Source organism: Pan paniscus, chromosome 18 (genome assembly GCF_029289425.2).
Source record: "Pan paniscus chromosome 18, NHGRI_mPanPan1-v2.0_pri, whole genome shotgun sequence".
NCBI classification, from domain to species: Eukaryota; Metazoa; Chordata; class Mammalia; order Primates; family Hominidae; genus Pan; species Pan paniscus.
This window is the reverse complement of record NC_073267.2, coordinates 15,264,899-15,287,307: the sequence shown is the minus strand read 5'-3', so window position 1 is coordinate 15,287,307 and position 22,409 is coordinate 15,264,899. Positions and strand designations below refer to the sequence as shown.

The following is a 22,409-nucleotide window of genomic DNA, read 5'->3' as shown; positions in this document are numbered from 1 at the left end:
AATGAATATGATGTTAGCTGTGGGTTTTTCAGATGCCCTTTATCAGGTTGAGAAAATTTCCTTCTGTTTTTCTCATAAAAGGATATTGGTGTTTGTCACACACTTCTGCATCTACTGAGATGATTATGTGGTTTTTGTCCTTTGTTCTATTGCTACAAAATATTTTATTAATTCATTTTCAGGTACTAACTCAATCTCGGCCGGTCACGGTGGTTCACGCCTCTAATCCCAACACTTTGCAAGGTGGAGACGGGTAGATCGCTTGAGGTCAGGAGTTCAAGACCAGTCTGGCCAACGTGGCAAAATCCCATCTCTACCAAAAACACAAAAATTAGCGGGGTGTGGTGCCCCATGTCTATAGTCCCACCTACTCGGGAGGCTGAGGTGGGAGAGTCACTTGAACCCTGGAGGCAGAGGCTGCAGCGAGCTCAGATGGTGCCACTGCACTCCAGCCTGGGTGACAGACGGAGACTGTCCCCCCCACCCCCGAAAAAAAAAAAAAAAATCAATCTTGCATTCTTAACATCAGTCGCACTTGGTCATGGTACATAATTCTTTTTGTATGCTACTAGATTCGGTTTTCTACTAAGGCAACCACTATTAATTATTAAAAACTGCACAGATGATCTGAACATTGTACAAAAACTTAAGCAGAATTCTTCTATGGAAGGCTTTGTTTTCAGGTTAAAATAAGGCATGTTCACAATTAGTAATACATGAACTATTATCTTCTAGTAATTCTTGTCCATATGAGCATAAAGCCACTACAGATATTCCTGAAATAAACTCAGACCTTGACTTGCACATAGTAATAACAGAAAAAGGCACTGGGAATCCCCAATAGCTGCTTTATAAGAAAGGAATCTGAGTCAAATTCTTAGACATCAGTTTAAAGTCTAGAAGACAAAGTAACCTTTAAGAAAAAGACCTAACATCAGCTGGGCACAGTGGTTCACTAATCCCAGCACTTTGGGAGGCCGAGGCAGGCAGATCACAAGGTCAGGCGTTCGATACCAGTGTGGCCAATATGGTGAAACCTTGTCTCTACTAAAAATACAAAAATTAGCTGGGCATGGTGGTAGGCGCCTGCAGTCCCAGCTAATGGGGAGGCTGAGGCAGGAGAATTGCTTGAACCCGAGAGGCAGAGGTTGCAGTGAGCCAAGATGACGCCATTGCACTCCAGCTTGGGCGACAGAGTGAGACTCGGTCTCAAAAAAGAAAAATAAAAATAAAGACAGAAAAAGAAAGAAAAAGACCTAATATCATCTAAAATGAAATCATACAAACAACTTTTCCATGATGTTCTCAATGAAAAGATTTCTTACCAGTGTTCTCTCTGATTTTCGAACAAATGGAAATTTTTCCACCAGTATTGGCATGAGAAACCACGGTGTCCTATTTTTAAAAAATTAAATCAATCCATGTTAACTTTACTTTCTAGAAAAGGAATAAAAAGGAAAACTACCATTCTAAAAGCAAATATCGATAGACATAGGAGGCAAACAGGAACCCCTACCTCAAAGAACTGGAACTTTTTTTGTTTTTTGAGATGGAGTTTCGCTCTTGTTGCCCAGGCTGGAGTGCAGTGGCGCAATCTCGGCTCACTGCAACCTCCGCCTCCCAGGTTCAAGCGATTCTCCTGCCTCAACCTCCCAAACAGCTGGGATTACAGGCATGCGCCACCAGGCCCAGCTAATTTTGTATTTTTAGTAGAGACGGGGTTTCTCCGTGTTGGTCAGGCTGGTCTCGAACTCCCGACCTCAGGTGATCCGCCCGCCTCAGCCTCCCAAAGTGCTGGGATTACAGGCGTGAGCCACCACGCCCGGCCAGAACTGGAACTTACAATGTATAGCTTCTGAGAAAATCTATAACGACTTAGAGAAAATAAGGTTCTGTTAACTCTGATATCAACAGCAAATCAAAGAGGGAGCTTCTCTCCCACAGAAACATAACAGCACTTTTGCTGACATTTCCCACTACACATGTATATTATTTTTAAAAGAAGAAAAAATCATCAAGTTGGATTTTTTTAAGTTAACAAATAATCAACGGACAGAGGGAACTAGAAGTCCACCCCTCCAAAAGAAACCCACAAACATGAAAAGCTTTTCTTAGAAGTGCAATTTTTATTCATATGGCATGACACAAACACACCCAGGGGTTTCTCACTGAAAAATTTTGGATAGCATATCTGTTGAAGATAAAAGCAAAATTCCAACCACCATACAAAATTGGGGGAGAATCTGCATACAAACTTTGAAAAACAATTAAAGAGAATAAATAGAAAATGGAAATGCCACTTTTTGTAGAATGTAATGTTTCCTCAAGTGGATTAAAAAAAAAAAAATGCAATGTAAGACTCAAGCTTTAATACTATTAACATTTTATAATTTTTACTTATTGATTACAATTTTCTTGAGAATTAAACATTCAAAATAAGGAAAAGTATACTCACGATGGTACATATCTTGCTATTATTTGCAAGGCTCTGTGACATGTGTCAAAATTTGCAGGAAGATCTGAAAGGAGAAAAGTTCAGAGTATGAGCATCAAAACAAAACTGAAGGGTGACACGCTTGAAGCTAAAAATAAATGCTGGCTGGGCACAGTGGCTCACGCCTGTAATCCCAGCACTTTGGGAGGCTGAGGTGGGTGGATCACCTGAGGTCAGGAGTTCGAGACCAGCCTGACCAATATGGTGAAACCCTATCTCTACTAAAAATACAAAAATTAGCCAGGCATGGTGGCAAATGCCTGTAGTCCCATCTACTCAGGAGGCTGAAGCAGGAGAACCACTTGAACCTGGGAGGTGAAGGCTGCAGCGAACCGAGATCACACCACTATACTCCAGCCTGGGCAACAGAGCGAGACTCTGTCTCAAAAAACAAACAAACAAAAAGTGACATACTTGAAGCTAAAAACACATGCTAACCAAAACGGAATAATTTATCAGAGAAATAATAATTTCAAGATTTTTCTCCACCAGCATCAACGAAAATTAAATGGACTAATTATATAAATAATGCATTCAGGACAACTGACTGCATATCAATGGTAAATATAACAAAAAGATTGCATCAAAGGTTGTCATTTGTTGCAGTCTACTTATTAGAATAGGTGCCAGGTATTCTGTGCTTTACTTTTTTTTTTTTAAAGAAGACAGTGTCTTGCCACCAGGCAGGGCTTGAACTCCTGGGCTCAAGCAATCCACCCACTTAAGCCTCCCAGGTAGCTGTGACTAAAGACACACACTACCCTGCCTAGTTCTACTTTAAGCCTTTTTTAAGAAAATATTTGAAAAAAAATGTTTTTTTGCAGAGACAAGGGCTCACTATGTTGCCCAGGCTGGTCTCAAACTCTTGGCCTCAAGTGATCCTCCCGTCTTGGCTAACCAAAGTGCTGGGATTATGGGTGTAAGCTACTGTGCCCAGGCTTTAAACCTTTTTATACTTACTATCATCTTCATCATCAGAATCTGAAACATCTACATCGCCTTCCTTAATGATCACTCGGGCTTTTGAGGGAAAAAGAAAATATGTTATTCTGTCATTGATCTAGACAATGAATGGCTATACAAAAAAAGTTACTGACCTAGACAATGAACAGCTATAAAAAAAGTTATTTTTCCATAATCCAAAGTTAGCCCAATGATTAATTAAACGCACAATCTGAAATAAAATAAAGCAACTTTATAGTTTTTAAATGGCTAAAAATTCCTAGATTTCACCAGGAGTTCAATAAAGCAAATAAATTCATAAAACTCACAGCAACAAATGAATCTAGACACCTCCATAGGGGTCATTACGGGGAATATATGTCTACCAGACCTGGTGCCAATATGCATCTGGAATCTTCCATGGTAGCAGTCTCTCATATATAAGGGGAAGGTGGTATTTTAATAAAGAAGTATTAAAAAGAAAAGAAAAGAAAATTCCAGGCAATGACTTACGAGGCACAAAATGGGAAGCAATCATGCTGAGACACGGTCTGAGGAAAACAGTCTGTGCTGATACAAGATTACCAAGAAAAGCCAAATACTCTTCCACGACTGTTTGACTTCTATTCAACCAAGGCAATCTCTAGAGTGGGGGAAGAAAGATAAAAGCAGCATGTTATTAATATAACATATACTATTACCAAAGTTCTGAATTACATACTTTACAGTAAAATAAATGGTGAACTTACCAATATAATACTGATAAGTTGCTCAAAGTCTTTTGTCAAGTACATGATAGAAGAACGGAATTCTAGCAGCCAGTTGATGATCTGGTCATCCTTAAGTTAAACAAAGAGTACTTTCAAAATCACAAATCCTCTAAGATAACAGAAATTTACAGCTACCTTATTATCAATCATTTATCAAGAATAGGTGGGGGGAAAAGGTCACAAACTTGGAAGGAACTCAAAACTGGGTATTAAAACAGAAAAAGATGTCACAATAAATTACTTAACTGTTTTAAGAAAGTAATCTAGTAACTCTAATACACAGGAGAAAGACTTAAATGCAATACTTCAGCCTGATCACTTTTGTTTGCCCTGAAAAAGCGAAATCACCTCAAATGTTGACACCTGGGACTTTTAAAAACTGCAGCATTCTAGCAGACTGAAATATTAGAAGATCACAAAGGAACAATAGCTACCTCTATTTCCTCTATATTCAAGCTGACCAGGAAGCATGCTGATAAAACTCAGTCGAGGCTGATCAATTGGGGTCATGAATAAACATAACTTTTCTAAACCAAACCTGTGGCTGAGTTTAAATATATTATGATGTGATTGTTCTGTATAAATGATAGCCCCATTCCTCCATGAAATATTTTTCGGGCAATCAAATTACTGTTCATAGTAATTGTTAGTGACATGAGAAGAACTGCTAAATTTGAAACGCAATGTATAAAATACAGTGTCAATTATGTAAAATATTACTATATTAATTATATTCATGCATATATACTGCACAGGAAAAAAAACATTAAGAAAAAGCCCCTAATTTGTGGAAGGCTTAGACATATAAATAAAAGCAACACAAGGTCATACCTACAGGGATATTCATATGGAGTTATCATTTAGTGAGAATACACCATATGCCAGGCATGGTGCCTGACACTCCACATATATATCTTCTTCTAATCCTAAAAACTCTGCAAGATGTTTAGTTATTCCCATTTTGCTGTTCAGGAAGCTGAGGCTAAGAACGATTAATAAGCAATCTGCCCAACCAAGAGGCCAGTAAAGAAACAGGTCCAAACCCGTCTGTCTCGGTCAAGGCTATCCTCTGTCCAAAGTCCAACACGCCTCCCTATATGCGGAGAAGAAGCTGTCCCCTTTTCCCCACCTTAATTCAGCTACTGAGTGCTTACTATACCATATCCATGTGTCAAACTCCCACAGATCAACCATTTTCTGATGAAATCCCAAGTAGCCTGGCAGTAAAATAAAGTAAAACCACAACTCATTTGTACTATGGTAATTTCATATGTCCACAACTGTTAAGGATAACATTAACGGTAGCTCACTAAGGCCAAAGGCATGTAGAAAACAAGCTAAGTTAGTGTGCAAATAAAATAAACTATCCTATCTCTTTTCCACTAAAAAGACTGCAACAAAACTATAAGGATAACATTTAAACTGTACCATTTTTAAAACTAAATCAGGCTGGGCGTGGTGGCTCATGTCTGTAATCCCAACACTTTGGGAGGCCGAGGTGGGTGGATCACCTGAGGTTAGGAGTTCGAGATGAGCCTAACCAACATGGAGAAACCCCGTCTCTACTAAAAATACAAAATTAGCTGGGCGTGGTGGTGCATGCCCGTAATCCCAGCTTCTCAGGAGGCTGAGGCAGGAGAATTGCTTAAAAAACTCGGAGGCAGAGGTTGCAGTGAGCCAAGATCATGCCACTGCACTCCAGCCTGGGCAACAAAAGCAAAACTCCATCTCAAAAAGAAAAAAAAAAGTAAATCAGTTGCAGACTTTGATGCTTTAGTACTGAACTATTATTATTTGTACTAGCAGGCAGGAACAGTGGCTCATGCCTGTAATCCCAACACTTTTGGGAGGCCAAGGCAGGAGGAGACTGCTTGAGCCCAGGAATTTGAGACCAGCCTGGGCAACATAGGGAGACCTCGTCTCCAGAAAAATTAGCCAGGCATGGTAGCACATGCTTGTGGTCCCAGATGCTCGGGAGCCTGAGGTGGGAAGATTGCTTGAGCCTGGGAGGTTGAGGCTGCAGTGAGCCATGATCGGGCCCATTACACTCCAGCCTGGGTGACAGAGCGAGACCCTGTCTCAAGACGGAAAAAAGTTCTACTTGCAACACTCCACACAACTAGTGCAATTCTTGGTATGTCAAAATACCAAGAATGAGAACTGCTGATACAAAATACAGTGGAACACAAAGAAAATGTCCCTTTGTATCTGGGAAAGAAGGCAGGGGTCAGGAAAAGCTTTAAAGAGAAAGTGATGCTTCAGCTGTCTTTAACAATAATATAATTGCCACAATTTCCTAAGTCACTGGACAAACATAAAGCTCTATTGTTTTTGCTGATCAATGAATATGGCAATATAGCAAAACCTAACCTATACAATATTCATTTAAGCTGCAGTTAGGATTTATCTCCAATTTCTAATCATCCCTGTGATTCAGCTTTTCTTTCCTACTACTTCTCTCCAGCAGTGCTATGGCAGTCATCCAGGTTTTAGAGCTTTTTCAGAGTTGCTGAAATTCCTTTCAGAATAAACAACAAAGGCTGTTTACCTACTTGAGGAAGCCTCCAACACCAACGCCCATGCGTATAAGTACATCTACTACATACCCTGACATGACTATTACACACTATATGCCTGTATCAAAATATCTTGTGTACTCCATAAATACAGACACCTACTATGTACCCACAAAAATTAAAAATTAAAAAAAAATAATAAATATACTACAAAAGTACACTCCAGGTGCAAACAGGAAAACCATGTAATTTAGGGAGCTGGTAAAAGCTGTACCCAGGTGGGAGAAAACAGCCTTATGTAACGAGGTCTGGTGGTCACCCGAGGTATGTTTCAGGGAAAACAGCGTTCAGAGAAGTGAAGGATCCACGCTACCTCTTGAGAGTGGAACATTCACCTTGCACAGGGGTCCACACCAGGAACAGGGTGAACTGTCAATGGCTGTCATGAACTCAAAGGCTAGAAGACTTGCAAAAGGACACCTGCAATGGAAAAGTGAGCTATGCCAACAGACCAAGGTACAAATGCAGAAGACAGCACCTCAAAGCTGCCGAGACCAGTTTTGTTTTCCAAGTAGATATTAAATCAGAACTTTAGTAGTTTTCATATCACAATAACACTACCTGTCCAAATCTCTGTCCAAAAATAACCAAAAACAAAAAACAAATCACCTAAGGCCCAGATCTGGATTTCAAAATAGCATTCCCCACTAAAAGAAACCATGGTGTCTCAGAGAAAACAGACTCCAGGAGTGGAGTAGGGAAAATACAGAATGGACTTGGAGAATCTTTTGTATCAGAAAGTAAAGTTCTCAAAGAATGATAGAAACATGTTATAAGGACACAAGAACCAGCATAACGGGGCCCCCATTGGCCAAATGCAGACAATGTGTACATAGTAAGACAAATGAATGTAGATACCATCTTAGCCAGGTGATGAAACAAACTGGTATCGCACTACTCCTGCTATGATGCAGTGAGAACCCTTCTGTGATACTCCCTTCAAAAATGAATAAATCAAAAGGATCACAGAAAAACACAAATTGCAAGGCATTCTATAAAGGAACTGAGCTTTGTGCAGTGGCAGTATCGTAGCCAGTGAGGTTTATCGGAGGCGTGATCACTGCTAATTGAAAACTTTTCTATAAAGGAACTGGTCTGTAGTTAAAAAAAAAAAAAATCAATGTCACAAAGGACAAGGAAATATGCAACATGTAATCTTAGATTAGATCCTGGATGTTATTAGAACAACAGGTGAAACCTGAGTAGGGTCTGTAGATGAGATATTGGATCAACTAGATATTGTCTACAAAACCTTGATTTTTGATGATTATACCATGGTTACGTAGGAGAATTTCCTTGCTTTTTAAAAATACACACTGTAGTATTAAGGCATAAGGATACCATGTTTGCCTTATTGCCAAATGATTCAAAAACAACAAACCTCGAGTATGTGTGTGAGGGGTACTGGGAAGGGAGAATAAGATTTTTTACCACATTAATCAAACGTTAACAGTTGGAAAATCTGAAATCTGGGTGAGGGGCACACAGAGGAACTCTGTGCCATTTTTGTAACCATTCTGTAAATTTGAAATTATTTTTAAACTATTATTTTTTAATTTAAAAAAGCAATAGCAACTCTAAAAGACTATCATCAAAAGGCTTTCTAAGGAGTCTATGGGGGGAAAAGGTGGTGGCCATTATGAACTGAATGATGTCAGTTCTGCCTGGGTGCTCGAAGTGGAGGTGACAGCGGAAGGGGCAGGGAGACATCAAAATCTAACTGATAAGGGAGAACTGCAATATGTCTTTCCTACTCCCTCCCTTAAACTCCAGTCATGTCACCCCTTATTCGTTTAGGCTCAGGCAACTGTGCTTATGTAAAAATATCAATGGATAGCTCTACCGACTGGTTAAGAAGTTGTCCAAATGGATGCTGGGGTAAACATGAATAACCGTCTGAAGTAACACCAAAGATTGTATAATGCTTTATTCAGTGACCACAATGCTTTATTCAGTGACCACAGTTGAGTCTTTTCTGGAAGTTCTGCTTCTTATAGAAGGAAAAGTATGTTTTCAGAAAACTGAAAAACGTTCAGTATGGCAGGCATGTATAGTGACCAAGCCAACAGATAATAAATCTGGGGAACAAAGAAGCACCAAATAGACCATGGAAGGCCTTGTAAACCAGATCTGTAACTAGAGAGATCTGGAAGTGTGGGAAATGGACTCAATGAAGGAACAACCATGTGCTTAGAGAGAACCAGGGAAAGCTCCATGAAAGATGGAGCCCAGCCAAGAGTGGACATGCTAAGTTTGGAGCATCTATGATGATTCTGGGTAAATGCATCTAACAGACAGTTAAGAAACAAGTCTAGGCCGGGTGGAGTGGCTCACATCTATAATCCCAGCACTTTGGGAGGCTGAGGCAGGTGGATCACTTGAGGTCAGGAGTTCGAGACCAGCCTGGCCAGCATGGTGAAACCCCAAATCTACTGAAAATACAAAAAAATAAGCTGGGCATGGTGGCACAGCTACTCGGGAGGCTGAGGTGGGAGGATGGCTTGAACCCAGGAGGCAGAGGTTGCAGTGAGCCAAGATCACCCCACTACACTACAGCCTAGGTGACAGAGCAAGACTCTGTTCTGCCCGTCCCCAAAAACGAAAATGAAATAAGTCTGGAGCCCACAAGAGCAATCTTGGCTACAGACACAAATATATTAGGACACAGGTAGATTTCAAAGCCATGAAGGGAGATGAGGAGATCACACAGAAGAATCAACAGAGTGAGAAAAGAGTCAAGTTTTGAAGCCCAATCAACACCAAATTTAAGATCAAGAACCTATCGAGAGATACTAGAGATTAAAGGATCACTGGCCGGGCGTAGTGGCTCACGCCTCTAATCCCAGCACTTTGGGAGGCCAAGGCAGGCGGATCACGAGGTCAGAAGATCGAGACCATCCTGGCTAACACGGTGAAACCCCATCTCTACTAAAAATACAAAAAATTAGCTGGGGGTGGTGGCGGGTGCGTGTAGTCTCAGCTACTTGGGAGGCTGAGGCAGGAGAATCGCTTGAACCCGGGAGGCGGAGCGTGCAGTGAGCCAAGATTGCGCCATTGCACTCCAGCCTGGGCGACAGAGCAAAAAAAAAAAAAAAAAAAACAGATTAAAGGATCAGGAGACAGGATCAGAAACGCTGAAGTTTTAAGAAGTGGGTGGCCAACAGTGTTGGCTGATACAAGGAATACAAGGCTTAAAAAAGTAAGTCCACTGAGGCTGGGCTCAGTGGCTCACACTTGTAATCCCAGCACTTTGGGAGGCCAAGGCGGGCAGGTCACCTGAGGTCAGGAGTTCAAGACCAGCCTGGCCAACATGGTGAAACCCCGTTTCTACTAAAAATGAAAAAATTAACCAGGCATGGTGGCGGGTGCCTGTAATCTCAGCTATTTGGGAGGCTGAGGCAGGAGAATTGCTTGAACCCAGGAGGCAAAGGTTGCAGTGAGCCCAGATCACACCACTGCACTCCAGCCTGCGTGACAAGAAGGAGACTTTGTCTTAAAAAAAAGTCCACTGAAATCAGCATGTAAAAAAAAAAAACATGGGTAACCTGTCAGGGTAATTACTACAGTGATAAGAACAGTGGACTTAAATGTGAGTGAGAAATGATACAGCGCAGTCAGCTGGAACAAAAACAACAGATGACAATTATTGCCCTTACTTTGAGTCAGAGACTGTTCTAAGTGCTTCTTGCATATTAGCTCATTGAATCCTTGTTAAGTATTTCCATGTTTAAAGCCATGCACTTTAAACATGGCATGCACCTATAGTCCCAGCTTTTTAGAAGGCTGAAGAGAAAGGATCATTTGAGGCCAGGAGTTCAAGGCTGTAGTGCACTATGATCACACCTGTGAATAGCCAGAGCAACACAGCAAGACCACATCTCTTAAAAACAAAACACTCCATATTTTTTAAATCTCTATTGTTTTCTTGGTTTCACACAGTGGAAAATAGAGGCAGAGAGGTTAAAACAATTTGCTCAAGATCACACACTGGATAATAAAATTGGAATTTCATTCCAGGCAATCTAACTACCACTGCCATAGTAATAAACCATTCTCTTCAAAACTGGGCAGTAAAGGAAGAATGGTGAAACAAAATGCATTCAGCTTTTACTGCATGATAGGTGTATCTCGAACCTGGAAATGCTGAATCAGTGTTTTTTTTTTTTTTTTGGTTTGTTTTAGCTTTAAAGAGACAAGAGAGTTGCATGCAGCATGGAGGAAAGAGGTAGTAATCTAATAGAAAGGAAGCATTAGAGCAGGGTTTCCCAGCCTCAACACTTGTCATTTGGGGCTGGATCACTCTTGGTTATGGGAGGCTGCCCTGTGCACTGTGAGATGTTTAGCAGCATCTCTGTCATTCACCCACTAGATGCCAGTAGCACCCTTTCCTCCCAATTGTGACAAAAATATCTGCAGCCATCACCAAATGTCTTCTAGGGGGTAAAACTGTCCCTGGTTGAGAACCACCAGATTAAAATAAGGGAGGACCATGGAGAGAGCAAGTTCTGGAGGACAGAATGGGACCCAAAGAGCAAACTATGTCTGTATACAGTGGCAATAATTTTGCTAATGATCAAACACAAAATTAATTACCTTTATGTCTGGATCTAACAGCTGGTTCTTCAACAACTCAAAGTCATTTGTTTCACCCTTAACAAGAAGGGGAAAGAATTAAGTTATGCTTTTGTTTCCTGTTTAGTATCAACAGCAAGACTTTTAACCGTACTTTAACATCAGATGAAATTATAAAAGGAACACTAACTTTCACATGTCAATTGTGGATTATAAAATCATGACTACAAAAATTTAAACACTCATGTTAGTGCAGCCAGAGGGCTTGGAAAAAGGAAAATGATAAACTACATTTAGCTATACTTCTGTATTGACATTTGAATATAATAGTTGATACTCCTGCGAATTCTCAAAAAGCATGAGGGAAAAAAACAGCCAGCTATAATGATCTAATTCAGGAGGATCTAAAAAAGTATTCACTCAAATATGGATACAAATGGATATTACATATAAACATATGGTTACTTAACATTTTCCCTCTACTGCTGAGATACAGTAGAAATGCTTCTAAACTACCACAAAAACAAAAATCCCTATTCAGAGAACTGGTTTACTGTCCCAAAGTAATGCTTAGGTAAGTTCCTCAAAAAATAAAATGCTGTAGGCCAGGCACGGTGGCTCACGTCTGTAATCCCAGCACTTTGGGAGGCCAAGGTGGGTGGATCACAAGGTCAGGAGTTCGAGACCAGCCTGGCCAACATGATGAAACCCTGCCTCTACTAAAAAAATAAAAAAATTAGCCAGGTGTGGTGGTGCGTGCCTGTAACCCCAGCTATTCAGAAGACTGAGGCAGGAGAATTGCTTGAACCTGGGAGGTGGAGGATGCAGTAAGCCGAGGTCAAGCCATTGCACTCCAGCCTGGGTGACAGAGGAAGACTCCAGCACAAATAAATAAATAAATAAAATGCTGTAATTGTTTTTAATTCTGGCACTTGCTAAAGTTAAAAGATGCTTTGTAAATAAAGCATTTGAAGAGGTGAAACCTCAGTAAAGACATTATTACTCTCTCATTATTACCTGTGAAATGGGCCAAGGTGGGGGAAAAAAAGGACACTATTACTCTAATTTTGCACTGACGGCATCATGCTATTATTAAATATTTGATTTCAACTGGTATCTTAATTAATCTTGCTATTTCTGTTGGTCTTTAGTAAAACAGCAATAGTTGTATTCTGACCTGACCAAAAGCAAACCTCACACATTATCTCCTCTTACCTTTTTGTACTTCAGCAACACTTCTGTCACAGTTCCACCAAACCGAACAGTTTTTCTTGGGGGAGAATTGAAAAAGTCATTCTCTAATGCACGCATATTTGAAATCCTGTGGAACCAAGATTAACAAGCTATTAAGTTCATGAAAATAATAAAAATTATAATAGCCAACATTTATTGAACCAACATAATTCAGTGGGACTATTGTTAAGGCCTCTTTACTGGTCTCCCTGCTTCCACTCTTAACCAACAATCCCTCCTTTGCTCAGCAACCAGTAACTGTCTTCCCACTGCACTTACAGTAAAAATCCAAATCTCTCAGTGTGGTCTTTAAGATCCTACATTAATCTGGCCCCTGCCTACCTCTCTCACCTCATCTCCAACAACTTGTTTTACTACAGCCATAATGTCTTTTCTGCTCTTCAAACAAGCCAAGCTGTTTCTCATTTCACTTACTGTTCACTCTATTGGAAATACTCTTTTCCCAAATCTCTACGTGGCTGGATTTTTTTTTTTTGAGATGGAGTCTTGCTCTGCTGCCCAGGCTGGAGTGCAGTGGTGTGATCTTGGCTTAACTGCAACCTCCATCTCCCGGGTTCAAGCAATTCTCCTGCCTCAGCCTCCTGAGTAGCTGGGATTACAGGCACCTGCCACCACGCCCGGCTAATTTTTGTATTTTCAGTAGAGACGAGGTTTCGCACGTTGGCCAGGCTGGTCTCAAACTCCTGACTTCAGGTGATCCGCCCGCCTCGGCCTCCCAAAGTACTGGGATTACAGGCGTGAGCAACCGCGCCCGGCCTAGATTTTTGTCTTCATTCAAGTGGAAGCTCAAATGACAGATGTCTTCCCAATGAGAAATCTCAAACGCTCCTTCTCTCCCTTCTCCCTCCCCCATTACCTTGTTGTATAACTGAAATCATCGTGTTCGTTTATTTATTGGCCTATGTACTGCCTTTCCCCCCTATGCTGTAAGCTCTGTAGAAAGCAGGGACATTAGTGTCTTTGGATAAACCACTGTCCCCAGTGTTTAACACAGTAAGCAGGAGCTCGATAATTATGAATCATATTACGCTAATTGTTTTACAAGGTTTGCTTCACTTACACATAGTAAATTAATGAAAAAACATAGCATCCTAATGACTCTGAAAGTTAAACGCCAAGAGTCTATGGGGGTTAGGGATTTTAAAAGTGGAGCAAAATAAAGACTGCTAAACAAATACGTGTGTCGAAACAAATTTCAAACAAAAAAGATGTAATATTCAATTTGCCGTGAGTGACAACGTTTGGCTGATAACCCACATAGCCCAGGGAAATCCCTTCCAAATTTGGACGAAGAAGAGGGAAGGAAGAGGGGTCAAGGCGCAGAAAGCAGTACCCAGGCCTGGGAAATGACGAAGAGACACAGTCGGGAAAGGGGGCCTCCAGAACAGAGAACATACTCACTTTTCCAGGCCCCACCCATGCCTATTACCCAGTTAGGAGGAATGAGCTCATTTCTGTGAACGTGAGATGACCCTCCACCCCGTGCTCCTATCACACGCCATTAGCTTTGTCCCACATCCTTTCAATCCGCTCCTCTAAGCGCGGTCCTGAGCTTTCGTCCCAGATACGCAGAAAGAAGCGGCCTGAATCTTACCCAGTCCTCGACGCGCCCAGCGTCTTAACTGCAGGGGACGAAGCGGCCGCATCTCCCGGCAAACGCGTGTGAAGCAGCGGTGCCGCCATTGGGCCGAACTAACGCGACCGCTGCGCCTCAGGCCGGATGCCCAGCTCCTTCCAGTCACAGCCTCTGTCCCGGAAGTTGCGCGTGCCAGCGCAACCTTCAGCCAATCAGGGGCCCCGCGTGGGGAGGGCGTATGCTCTCGGCGGGCTAGAGCGCCGCTAAAACCCGCTCCTCGTTCTACTTGGAGGACTTGTTCCAGCCAGCGCGAGCGCGTGAGTGTAAGGAGAGACGGGAAGGACCGGCTCCATCCAGCACTGAGGATCCCGAAGAAAGGGTGGAAACACCCTGGATGTGCTAAGCTGTGGCCGGGTACACTCAAGTGTTAATTTTTTGGAGTCAAAGCCTCCCTCAGTCAAATCGAAGAAACTGAAGCACTTGGTGACTGACCCAGATCTTCACGGAGGAAAGGGGATTCGAACCCGGCCGACCCAGGAGCCTGGGCTCTATACTCAGTGCAGCATTCTTACAGACACCCAAGATAACGTTATCCTCACGGAAATGAGCTCGACGAAGTGACCTACCCCAGAGCCTCAAGGCTGTGGTGATGCTGGCATGAGAAACAACAGGAGAGTTACGAAGAGGTGTTACTCCCTTGACTTTATTTATTTATTTATTTATTTATTTATTTTATTTTGAGGCCGAGTCTTGCCCTTTTGCCCAGGTGGAGTGCAGTGGCGTGATCTCAGCTCACTGCAGCCTCCGCCTCCCCAGTTCCAGCAATTCTCGTGCCTCAGCCTCCCAAGTAGCTGGGATTACAGGCGCATGCCACCACACCCAGCTAATTTTCATATTTTTAGTGGAGACGGGGTTGCACTGTGTTGGCCAGGCTGGTCTTGAACTCATGACCTCAGGTCATCCGCCTGCCTCGGCCTCCCAAAGTGCTGGGATTACAAGCATGAGCCACCACGCCCGGCCAAACTTAAATTTTTAAAAGAGGAACAGGAGTCAGCCAGACCAACCAAAGAGCGACTGGCGTTCCAAGCATAGGAAACGGAGGAAACAGAGGCCAAAACCTTGGGACTGTGGAGGATGTAGAGGGAGAGCAGGGGCTGCCCCTACTCTCAGGGAGGGGAAAAGGTTGCAACTTTGGAAACTGTACAGGCCTATCGAAAATACAAAAATATCCAGCCTGGGTGACACGGTGAAACTCCATCTCTACAAAAAATTTAAAAAATAAAAATAATAAAAATTATCTGGGTGTGGTGGCACACACCTGTAGTCCCAGCTACTCGGGAGGCTGAGGATTGCTTGAGCCTGGGAGATAGCACCACTGCACTCCTGCTTGTGCAACAGAGTGAGACCCTGTCTCGAAATAAATAAATAAGTTTTTAAAAATGCATATGTATGGGCCTGGTGCAGTGGCTCACGCCTGTTATCCCAACACTTTGGGAGGCCGAGGCAAGTGGATCACCTGAGGCCAGAAGTTTGAGACCAGCCTGGCCAACATGACAAAACCCTGTCTCTACTAAAAATACAAAATTAGCCAGGCATGGTGGCAGTGCCTGTAATCCCAGCTACTTGGGAGGCCGAGGCAGGAGAATAGCTTGAACCCAGGAGGCAGAGGTTGCAGTGAGCCAAGATCGTGCCATTGCACTTCAGCCTGGGTGACGAGTGAAACTGTGTCTCAAAAAAAAAAAAGGTGTGTGTGTGTGTGTGTGTGTGTTTATATGTATCTCTCTCCAGGAGTTCAAGACCAGCCTGGGCAACATATGGTGGTGCATACCTGTAGTCCCAGCTACTTGAAAACTGAGGAGGGAGGATCACTTGAGCCCTGGAGGTCAAGGCTGCAGTGAGCTGTGATTGCACCCCTGCACTCCAGCCTGGACAACATAGCAAGACCCTATTTCACAACATAAAATACAGCAATTTGGTTTTTTTGTTTTTTGTTTTTTTTTTTTGAGACAGAGTCTCGCTCTGTCACCCAGGCTGGAGTACAGTGTCATGATCTTGGCTCACTGCATCCTCTGCTTCCCAGGTTCAAGCGATTCTTGTGCCTCAGCCTCCCCAGTAGCTAGGATTACAGGCATGCGCCACCATGCCCAGCTAATTTTTGTATTTTCAGTAGAGACAGGGTTTCACCATGTTGGCCAGGCTGGTCTCAAACTCTTGACCTCAAGTGATCCACCCGCCTTGGCATCCCAAAGTGCTGGGATTACAGGCATGAGCCACCACACCCCGCCAGTAGTTTGTTAAACATAAACCATAGCTCTGTTTTGCAACAGTGTAAAATCAGTAACTGTCTTTCCTGAGTCTCTATTTGGTCCTTACTGAGTTCCTTGGGAATGTTGGACAGGAATCATCTGTGTCTCAAGGACACAGGAAATAATTGCACCGTAGCTCACAAAGATACTTCAAGATAACTGTTTAAATGAGAATCTCTTCTTCACTTCCAAAGGAAAGCAAAGCAAAAACAAAAAGCAACAATAGCAAAACAGCAATCTGACAATTATCTGTTTTGTTTTGTTTTGGTTTGAGACAGGATCTCATTGTCTAGCCTAAGTTAGAGTGCAATGGCGCGATCATGGCTCGTTGCAGCCTTGGGCTCCTACAGCTTATGCAATCCTCTCACCTCAGCCTCCCGAACTCACACCACCAAGCCCAGCTAATTTTTTGTATTTTTGTTAAATACGAGGTCTCACTTTGTTGCCCAGGCTGGTCTTGAACCCCCGGCCCAAGTGATCCTCCCACCTTGGCCTCCCAAAGTGTGTCTCCCCACCTGCACTCCCATTCTTTCCCTTAAAAAAGTCTGAGTCTGGGTGCAGTGGCTCACACCTGTAATGCCAGAGCTTTGGGAGGCTGAGGCAGGAGGATAACTTGAAGCCAGGCGTTTGAGACCAGCCCAGGCAACACAGCCAGACTCCGTCTCTACAAATAACACTTTTAAAAAACTTACCCAGGCATGGTGGCACGTGCCTGTAGTTCCAATTATTTAGGAGACAGAGGTGGGAGAATCACTTGAACCCAGGAGTTGGAAGCTGCAGTGAGCTATGACTACACCACGACACTCTCTGGCCTGGGTGACAAAGCAAAATCTCATCTCTTAAAAAAAAAAAGGGAAAAAAAGCTTGATATGTACAAAATAATATGTTAATGTAAGTTATAAGAACATAATGGGCCGGGCACAGCGGCTCCTGCCTGTAATCCCAGCACTTTGGGAGGCCGAGGCAGGCAGATCACGAGGTCAGGAGATCGAGACCATCCTGGCTAATGCGGTGAAACCCCGTCTATACTAAAAATACAAAAAAAAAAAATTAGCCGGGCGTGGTGGCAGGCACCTGTAATCCCAGCTACTTGGGAAGCTGAGGCAGGAGAATGGCATGAACCCGAGAGGTGGAGCTTGCAGTGAGCCGAGATCGCGCCACTGCACCCCAGCCTGGGTGACAGAGTGAGACTCCGTCTCAAAAAAAAAAAAAAGAACATAATGAACACCTGTGAACATATCGCCTGATTTAAGAAGCCGAACATTAACTAGGACAATTGACACTTACTGTGTGCTGCTCTCGGATCCCACCTTCTACCTGCTTTCCTCCCAAAAATAGTCACCATCATGATTTTTAAAAGTTATTTTAGTTTTCTTTGCATAATTATCATATTTATACTCCTAAACAATGCACTATATTTACTTTTATTTGTCTTTGCATTTTATAAAGTTATCTCCATGCTCTATTATACTGCTGTTTATTTTCAACATTATGCTTTTTTTTTTTTTTTGAGACGGAGTCTCCCTCTGTTGCCCAGGCTGGAGTGCAGTGGCATGATCTCCCGCCGTCCTCCCACCTCGGCCTCCCAAAATGCTGAGATTATAGGCATGAGCCACCGCGACCAGCCTGAATATTCTTGTATCATGTCCTGATGTATGTGTACAAGTGTTTTTCTAGGGTGGAACTGTTGGGTTGGAGGGGGCACAAAAAGCTTTTAGGAAAGGAGAAAGGAACAAATTGGATATCTATGATTTTTTTTTTTTTTTTTTTGAGACAGAGTCTCACTCTGTTGCCCAGGCTGGAGTACAGTGGCACAAGCTCAGCTCACTGCAACCTCTGCCTCCCGGGTTCAAGCGATTCTCCTGCCTCAGCCTCCTGAGTAGCTGGGACTACACGTGCCCGCCACCACACCTGGCTAATTTTTGTATTTTTAGTAGAGATGGCGTTTCTCCATGTTGCCCAGGCTGGTCTCAAATGCCTGACCTCAGGTGATCTGCCTACCTCGACCTCCTAAAATGCTGGGATTACAGGTGTGAGCCATCGTGTCTGGCTACTATTAGTTTTTCTATTTAGAAATTGTTCATCTGGATCCTCCCTACCTTTCAGCCATTTGCAATACATTTGTTGAGCATAAAGAGTGACCTTCTTGGCCGGGCGTGGTGGCTCACGCCTGTAATCCCAGCACTTTTGGAGGCCAAGGTGGGTGGATCACCTGAGGTCGGGAGTTCGAGACCAGCCTGACCAACATGGAAAAACCCTGTCTCTACTAAAAATACAAAATTAGCCTGGCATGGTGGCACATGCCTGTAATCCCAGCTACTTGGGAGGCTGAGGCAGGAGAATCACTTGAACCTGGGAGGCAGAGGTTGCAGTGAGCCGAGATCACTGCCATTGCACTCCAGCCTAGGCATCAAAACTCCCTCTCAAAAAAAAAAGAGCAACTTTCTTGTCCACAGCAAAGAATCACTGGAAGCCATTTGATGCAATATGACCTCATCTCTCTAGCCAGTGTCGATTGGGTTACAGGAGGGCACCAAGAAGCTTTTTGAAGGCTGTGCCAATGTACACTTCCAGCAATATCTTCTTAAGCTTGAGTGCAGCTCCTTATTTTCCCAAAGCACAGCTAAGACTAAGGCTGCCAAGTTTTTAAAAAGATTTAAAGGAAACTCTGAGCATTATACAAGAAAAATACTGGCTGGGCCCTGTGGCTCATGCCTGTAATCCCTGTACTTTGGGAGGCTGAGGCAGGTGGATCACTTGAGATCAGGAGTTCAAGACCAGCTGGGCCAACATGGTGAAACCCCATCTCTACTAAAAATACGAATTAGCCAGGTGTGGTGGCAGGTGCCTGTAATCCCAGCTACTTGAGAGGCTGAGGCTGGAGAATTGCTTGAACCCAGGAGGCAGAGGTTGCAGTGAGCCAAGATCGCAACACTGCACTCCAACCTGGGCAACAGAGCAAGACTTGGTCTCAAAAAAAAAAAAAAAAAAAAAAGAGAAAAAGAAAACCTTGAAACTAAATGCATAATTTCTGTTGTAATTCTTTGGCCATGTCCGTTCTTTGTGGAGCCTCTATTCAGTCAAATTGTCCTGTGGGCCAATTCATCTTGGCAGGATAAAAGCCTCCTTATCCAGTCTTGCCTTCCCCAGAGAAAATAAAGGGGGTGGGGGAGGGATAAAGAAAATTAAGACCCTTCCCTTCCAAAAAGAGAAACAACAAAAAGCATGCAAGGATTAACATGCTATCTGCAAAGTCACCACCCTGCCCACAGTGTGGCCTTTCACTTCACTGAGTAATATATTGTTTGTAATACAACAATGTAATCAGCTTCTTCATTCCAGAACAAAATTTTGCTTTACTATCATCATATACCCAGAAGACCCATTAAACTGTTATTTCAAAACAGCAGCCTTTCCTTAGAGATAAATTTTACAGCTACCCCTAGAGTAGTTCTGTTGGCCAAAGCCTCTTAGCTTACTAGTGAAAGAAACAAAGTCAAGCCAGCTTAAGCAGAAAAGAAGAATTTGTTCTGAGGATACAAATATATAGTAAGGTACCAAAAAAGAATTTATCATTGGCCAATTTGGATAAGGTGCCCTCCTGTAACCCTCCTGTAATCTAATCAACACTAGTAGAGAGATGAGGTGACAGTATACCAAATGGCTTTTGATGAATCTTTGCTGTGAACTAGAAGGGATTAAGTTATGCTCAACTAATGGTTTGCAAATGGCTGAATGGTAGGGAGGATCCACATGAACAATTTCTAAATAACAAAACCAATAGCATGTATCTCATTTGTCCTTTTTCCTTTCCAAAGAGTCAACAATTATTGTATGAGTCAATTATCTTTATAAAAACTACATTCATTAACACAAATGCAAGATCTCAACTATATATCTTTAGTTATATACATGTACACACATATATGTGTATGTATACATACATTATCCTCAAAGACAACTAATTTAGAGCGTTCCTCATCCCAGTATCTCAGAGAAATACAAAGCAGTTTCTTAGACTTGGCATCATTGAGATTTTGGGCCAACCAGATACTTCTCTGTTGGGTGGGGAGGAGGCTGTTCTGTGCACTGTGGGATGTTCAGCAGCATCCCTGGCCTCTACCCAGTAGATGACAGTAGCACTCCTCTCCTCCCCACAGTAACATTCAAAAATATCTCCAGATGTTGCCAAATGTCCCTGGGGTACAAAACTCTTCCAATTAAGAACCACTGGTATAAACAAGTCAGCTGGGAGTGGTGGCACACACCTGTGGTCCCAGCTATATGGGAGGGTGAGGCAGGAGAATTGCTTGAGCCCAGGAGTTTGAGACCAGCCTAGCCAGAATCTCTGCCTAGCCTAGGCAGATCTCTACAGAAAAATACAAAAATCAGCCATAGTGTTGGTGTGCACCTGTAGTCCCGGCTACTCAGGAGGCTGAGACATGAGGATCAATTGAGCCCAGGAGGTCGAGACTGCAGTGAGCTATGATCTCCCCACTGCATCCCGCAACAGGGACCCTATCTCAAATAATTAATTAATTAATGGAAGAAAGAAAGAAATCCTAGCTTTGTAATTTACTCTATTACTTTGGGCAATTGCCTTATGTTTCCAGAACTTCAATTTTCTTATGTACAAAATGGGAATAACTTTTTGAGCTATTTTAGAGCTATCGTAAGGATCAGAGCACATAGTCACAAACCACAAAATATGTCACAGTGTACAGGACAGGGCAGGTTCTCCGTAAATGACAGTATTTGCCCATTTATTTTCCTGTAAATATGAAATATACTAGGATACTTGATGTGGTTACACTCAGGTGGAAACTGACCTATGAGGGAGATAGACAGATAGGCACGGTCTTTTTTGTTTGTTTGTTTGTTTTTTGAGACGGAGTCTCACTCTTTCGCCCAGGACGGACTGCAGTGGCACGATCTTGGCTCACTGCAAACTCTGCCTCCAAGATGCAAATGATTCTCGTGCCTCAGCCTCCCAAGTAGCTGGAATTACAGGTGTGCACTAACATGCCCAGCTGTTTTTTGTAGAGATGGGGGTAGTAGAGATTTGTTTTATAGAGACGGGGTTTCACCATGGTCTCTACTAAACCCTGTCTCTACTAAAAATACAAAAATTACTCAGGCGTGGTGGCACATGCCTGTAGTCCCAGGTACTCAAGAGGCTGAGGCAGGGGAATCACGTGAACATGGGAGGTGGAGGTTGCAGTGACCCAAAATCATGCACTCTAGCCTGGGGTCTTGCTTTTGCCCAGGTTAGAGTGCAGTGGCACAATCACAGTGGCTCACTGCAGCCTCAAACTCCTGGGCTGAAGGGAATCCTCCCACCTCAGCCTCCCAAGTAGCTAGGACTATAGGCATGTGCCATCATGGCGAGTTAATTTTTTGTGTGTTTTTATTGTCTCGAGACAGAGTCTTCCTCTGTTGCTCAGGCTGGACTGCAATGGCGTGATCTTGGCTCACCGCAACCTCCACCTCCTGGGTTCAAGCGATTCTCCTGCCTCAGCCTCCCGAGTAGCTGGGATTAGAGGTGCGTGCCACCATGCCTGGCTAATTTTGTATTTTCAGTAGAGACAGCGTTTCGCCATGTTGATCAGGCTGCTCTCGAACTCCTGACCTCGTGATCCACCTGCCTCGGCCTCTCAAAGTGTTGGGATTACAGGCATGAGCCACTGAGCCTGGCCTGGTGAGCTAATTTTTAAATTTGTTATAGAGACAAGAGTCTCTCTTGTGTTGCCCAGGCTGGTCTCGACCCCCTGGCCTCAAGTGATCCTCCCACCTCAGCCTCCCAAAGTGCTGGGACTACAGATGGGTGTCACCGCACCTGGCCACTGAGGAGGATTTCATTATAAACCTGCCCTGAAGGGAGGGAATCCAATTTTACGAGAGGGTGTAGCCTGGTGAGGC

At 43.2% G+C, this 22,409-nt stretch overlaps 1 protein-coding gene and 1 pseudogene across 3 annotated transcripts in view; one reads left to right on the top strand and one right to left on the bottom strand.

The window, feature by feature from the left end:
• Positions 1-14,415, bottom strand: part of RRN3 (RRN3 homolog, RNA polymerase I transcription factor) — a 36,516-nt gene extending 22,101 nt beyond the window's left edge. The window contains exons 1-8 of one of the 3 annotated variants that reach the window (XM_034939836.3): positions 14,203-14,415; positions 12,570-12,675; positions 11,376-11,432; positions 4,186-4,275; positions 3,950-4,079; positions 3,455-3,514; positions 2,456-2,519; positions 1,326-1,395 (exon numbers count right to left, since the gene is read on the bottom strand). In XM_034939836.3, the coding sequence (XP_034795727.1) occupies positions 1,326-1,395; positions 2,456-2,519; positions 3,455-3,514; positions 3,950-4,079; positions 4,186-4,275; positions 11,376-11,432; positions 12,570-12,675; positions 14,203-14,291 (666 nt within the window). In that variant the 5' untranslated portion in view covers positions 14,292-14,415. The remainder of the gene's footprint in view (positions 1-1,325; positions 1,396-2,455; positions 2,520-3,454; positions 3,515-3,949; positions 4,080-4,185; positions 4,276-11,375; positions 11,433-12,569; positions 12,676-14,202) is intronic. The other 2 variants (XM_063598393.1, XM_063598392.1) reach the window with 2 other exon arrangements.
• LOC117976385 (U4 spliceosomal RNA) lies at positions 7,789-7,958 on the top strand (annotated as a pseudogene).
• Positions 14,416-22,409: the final 7,994 nt, after the last annotated feature.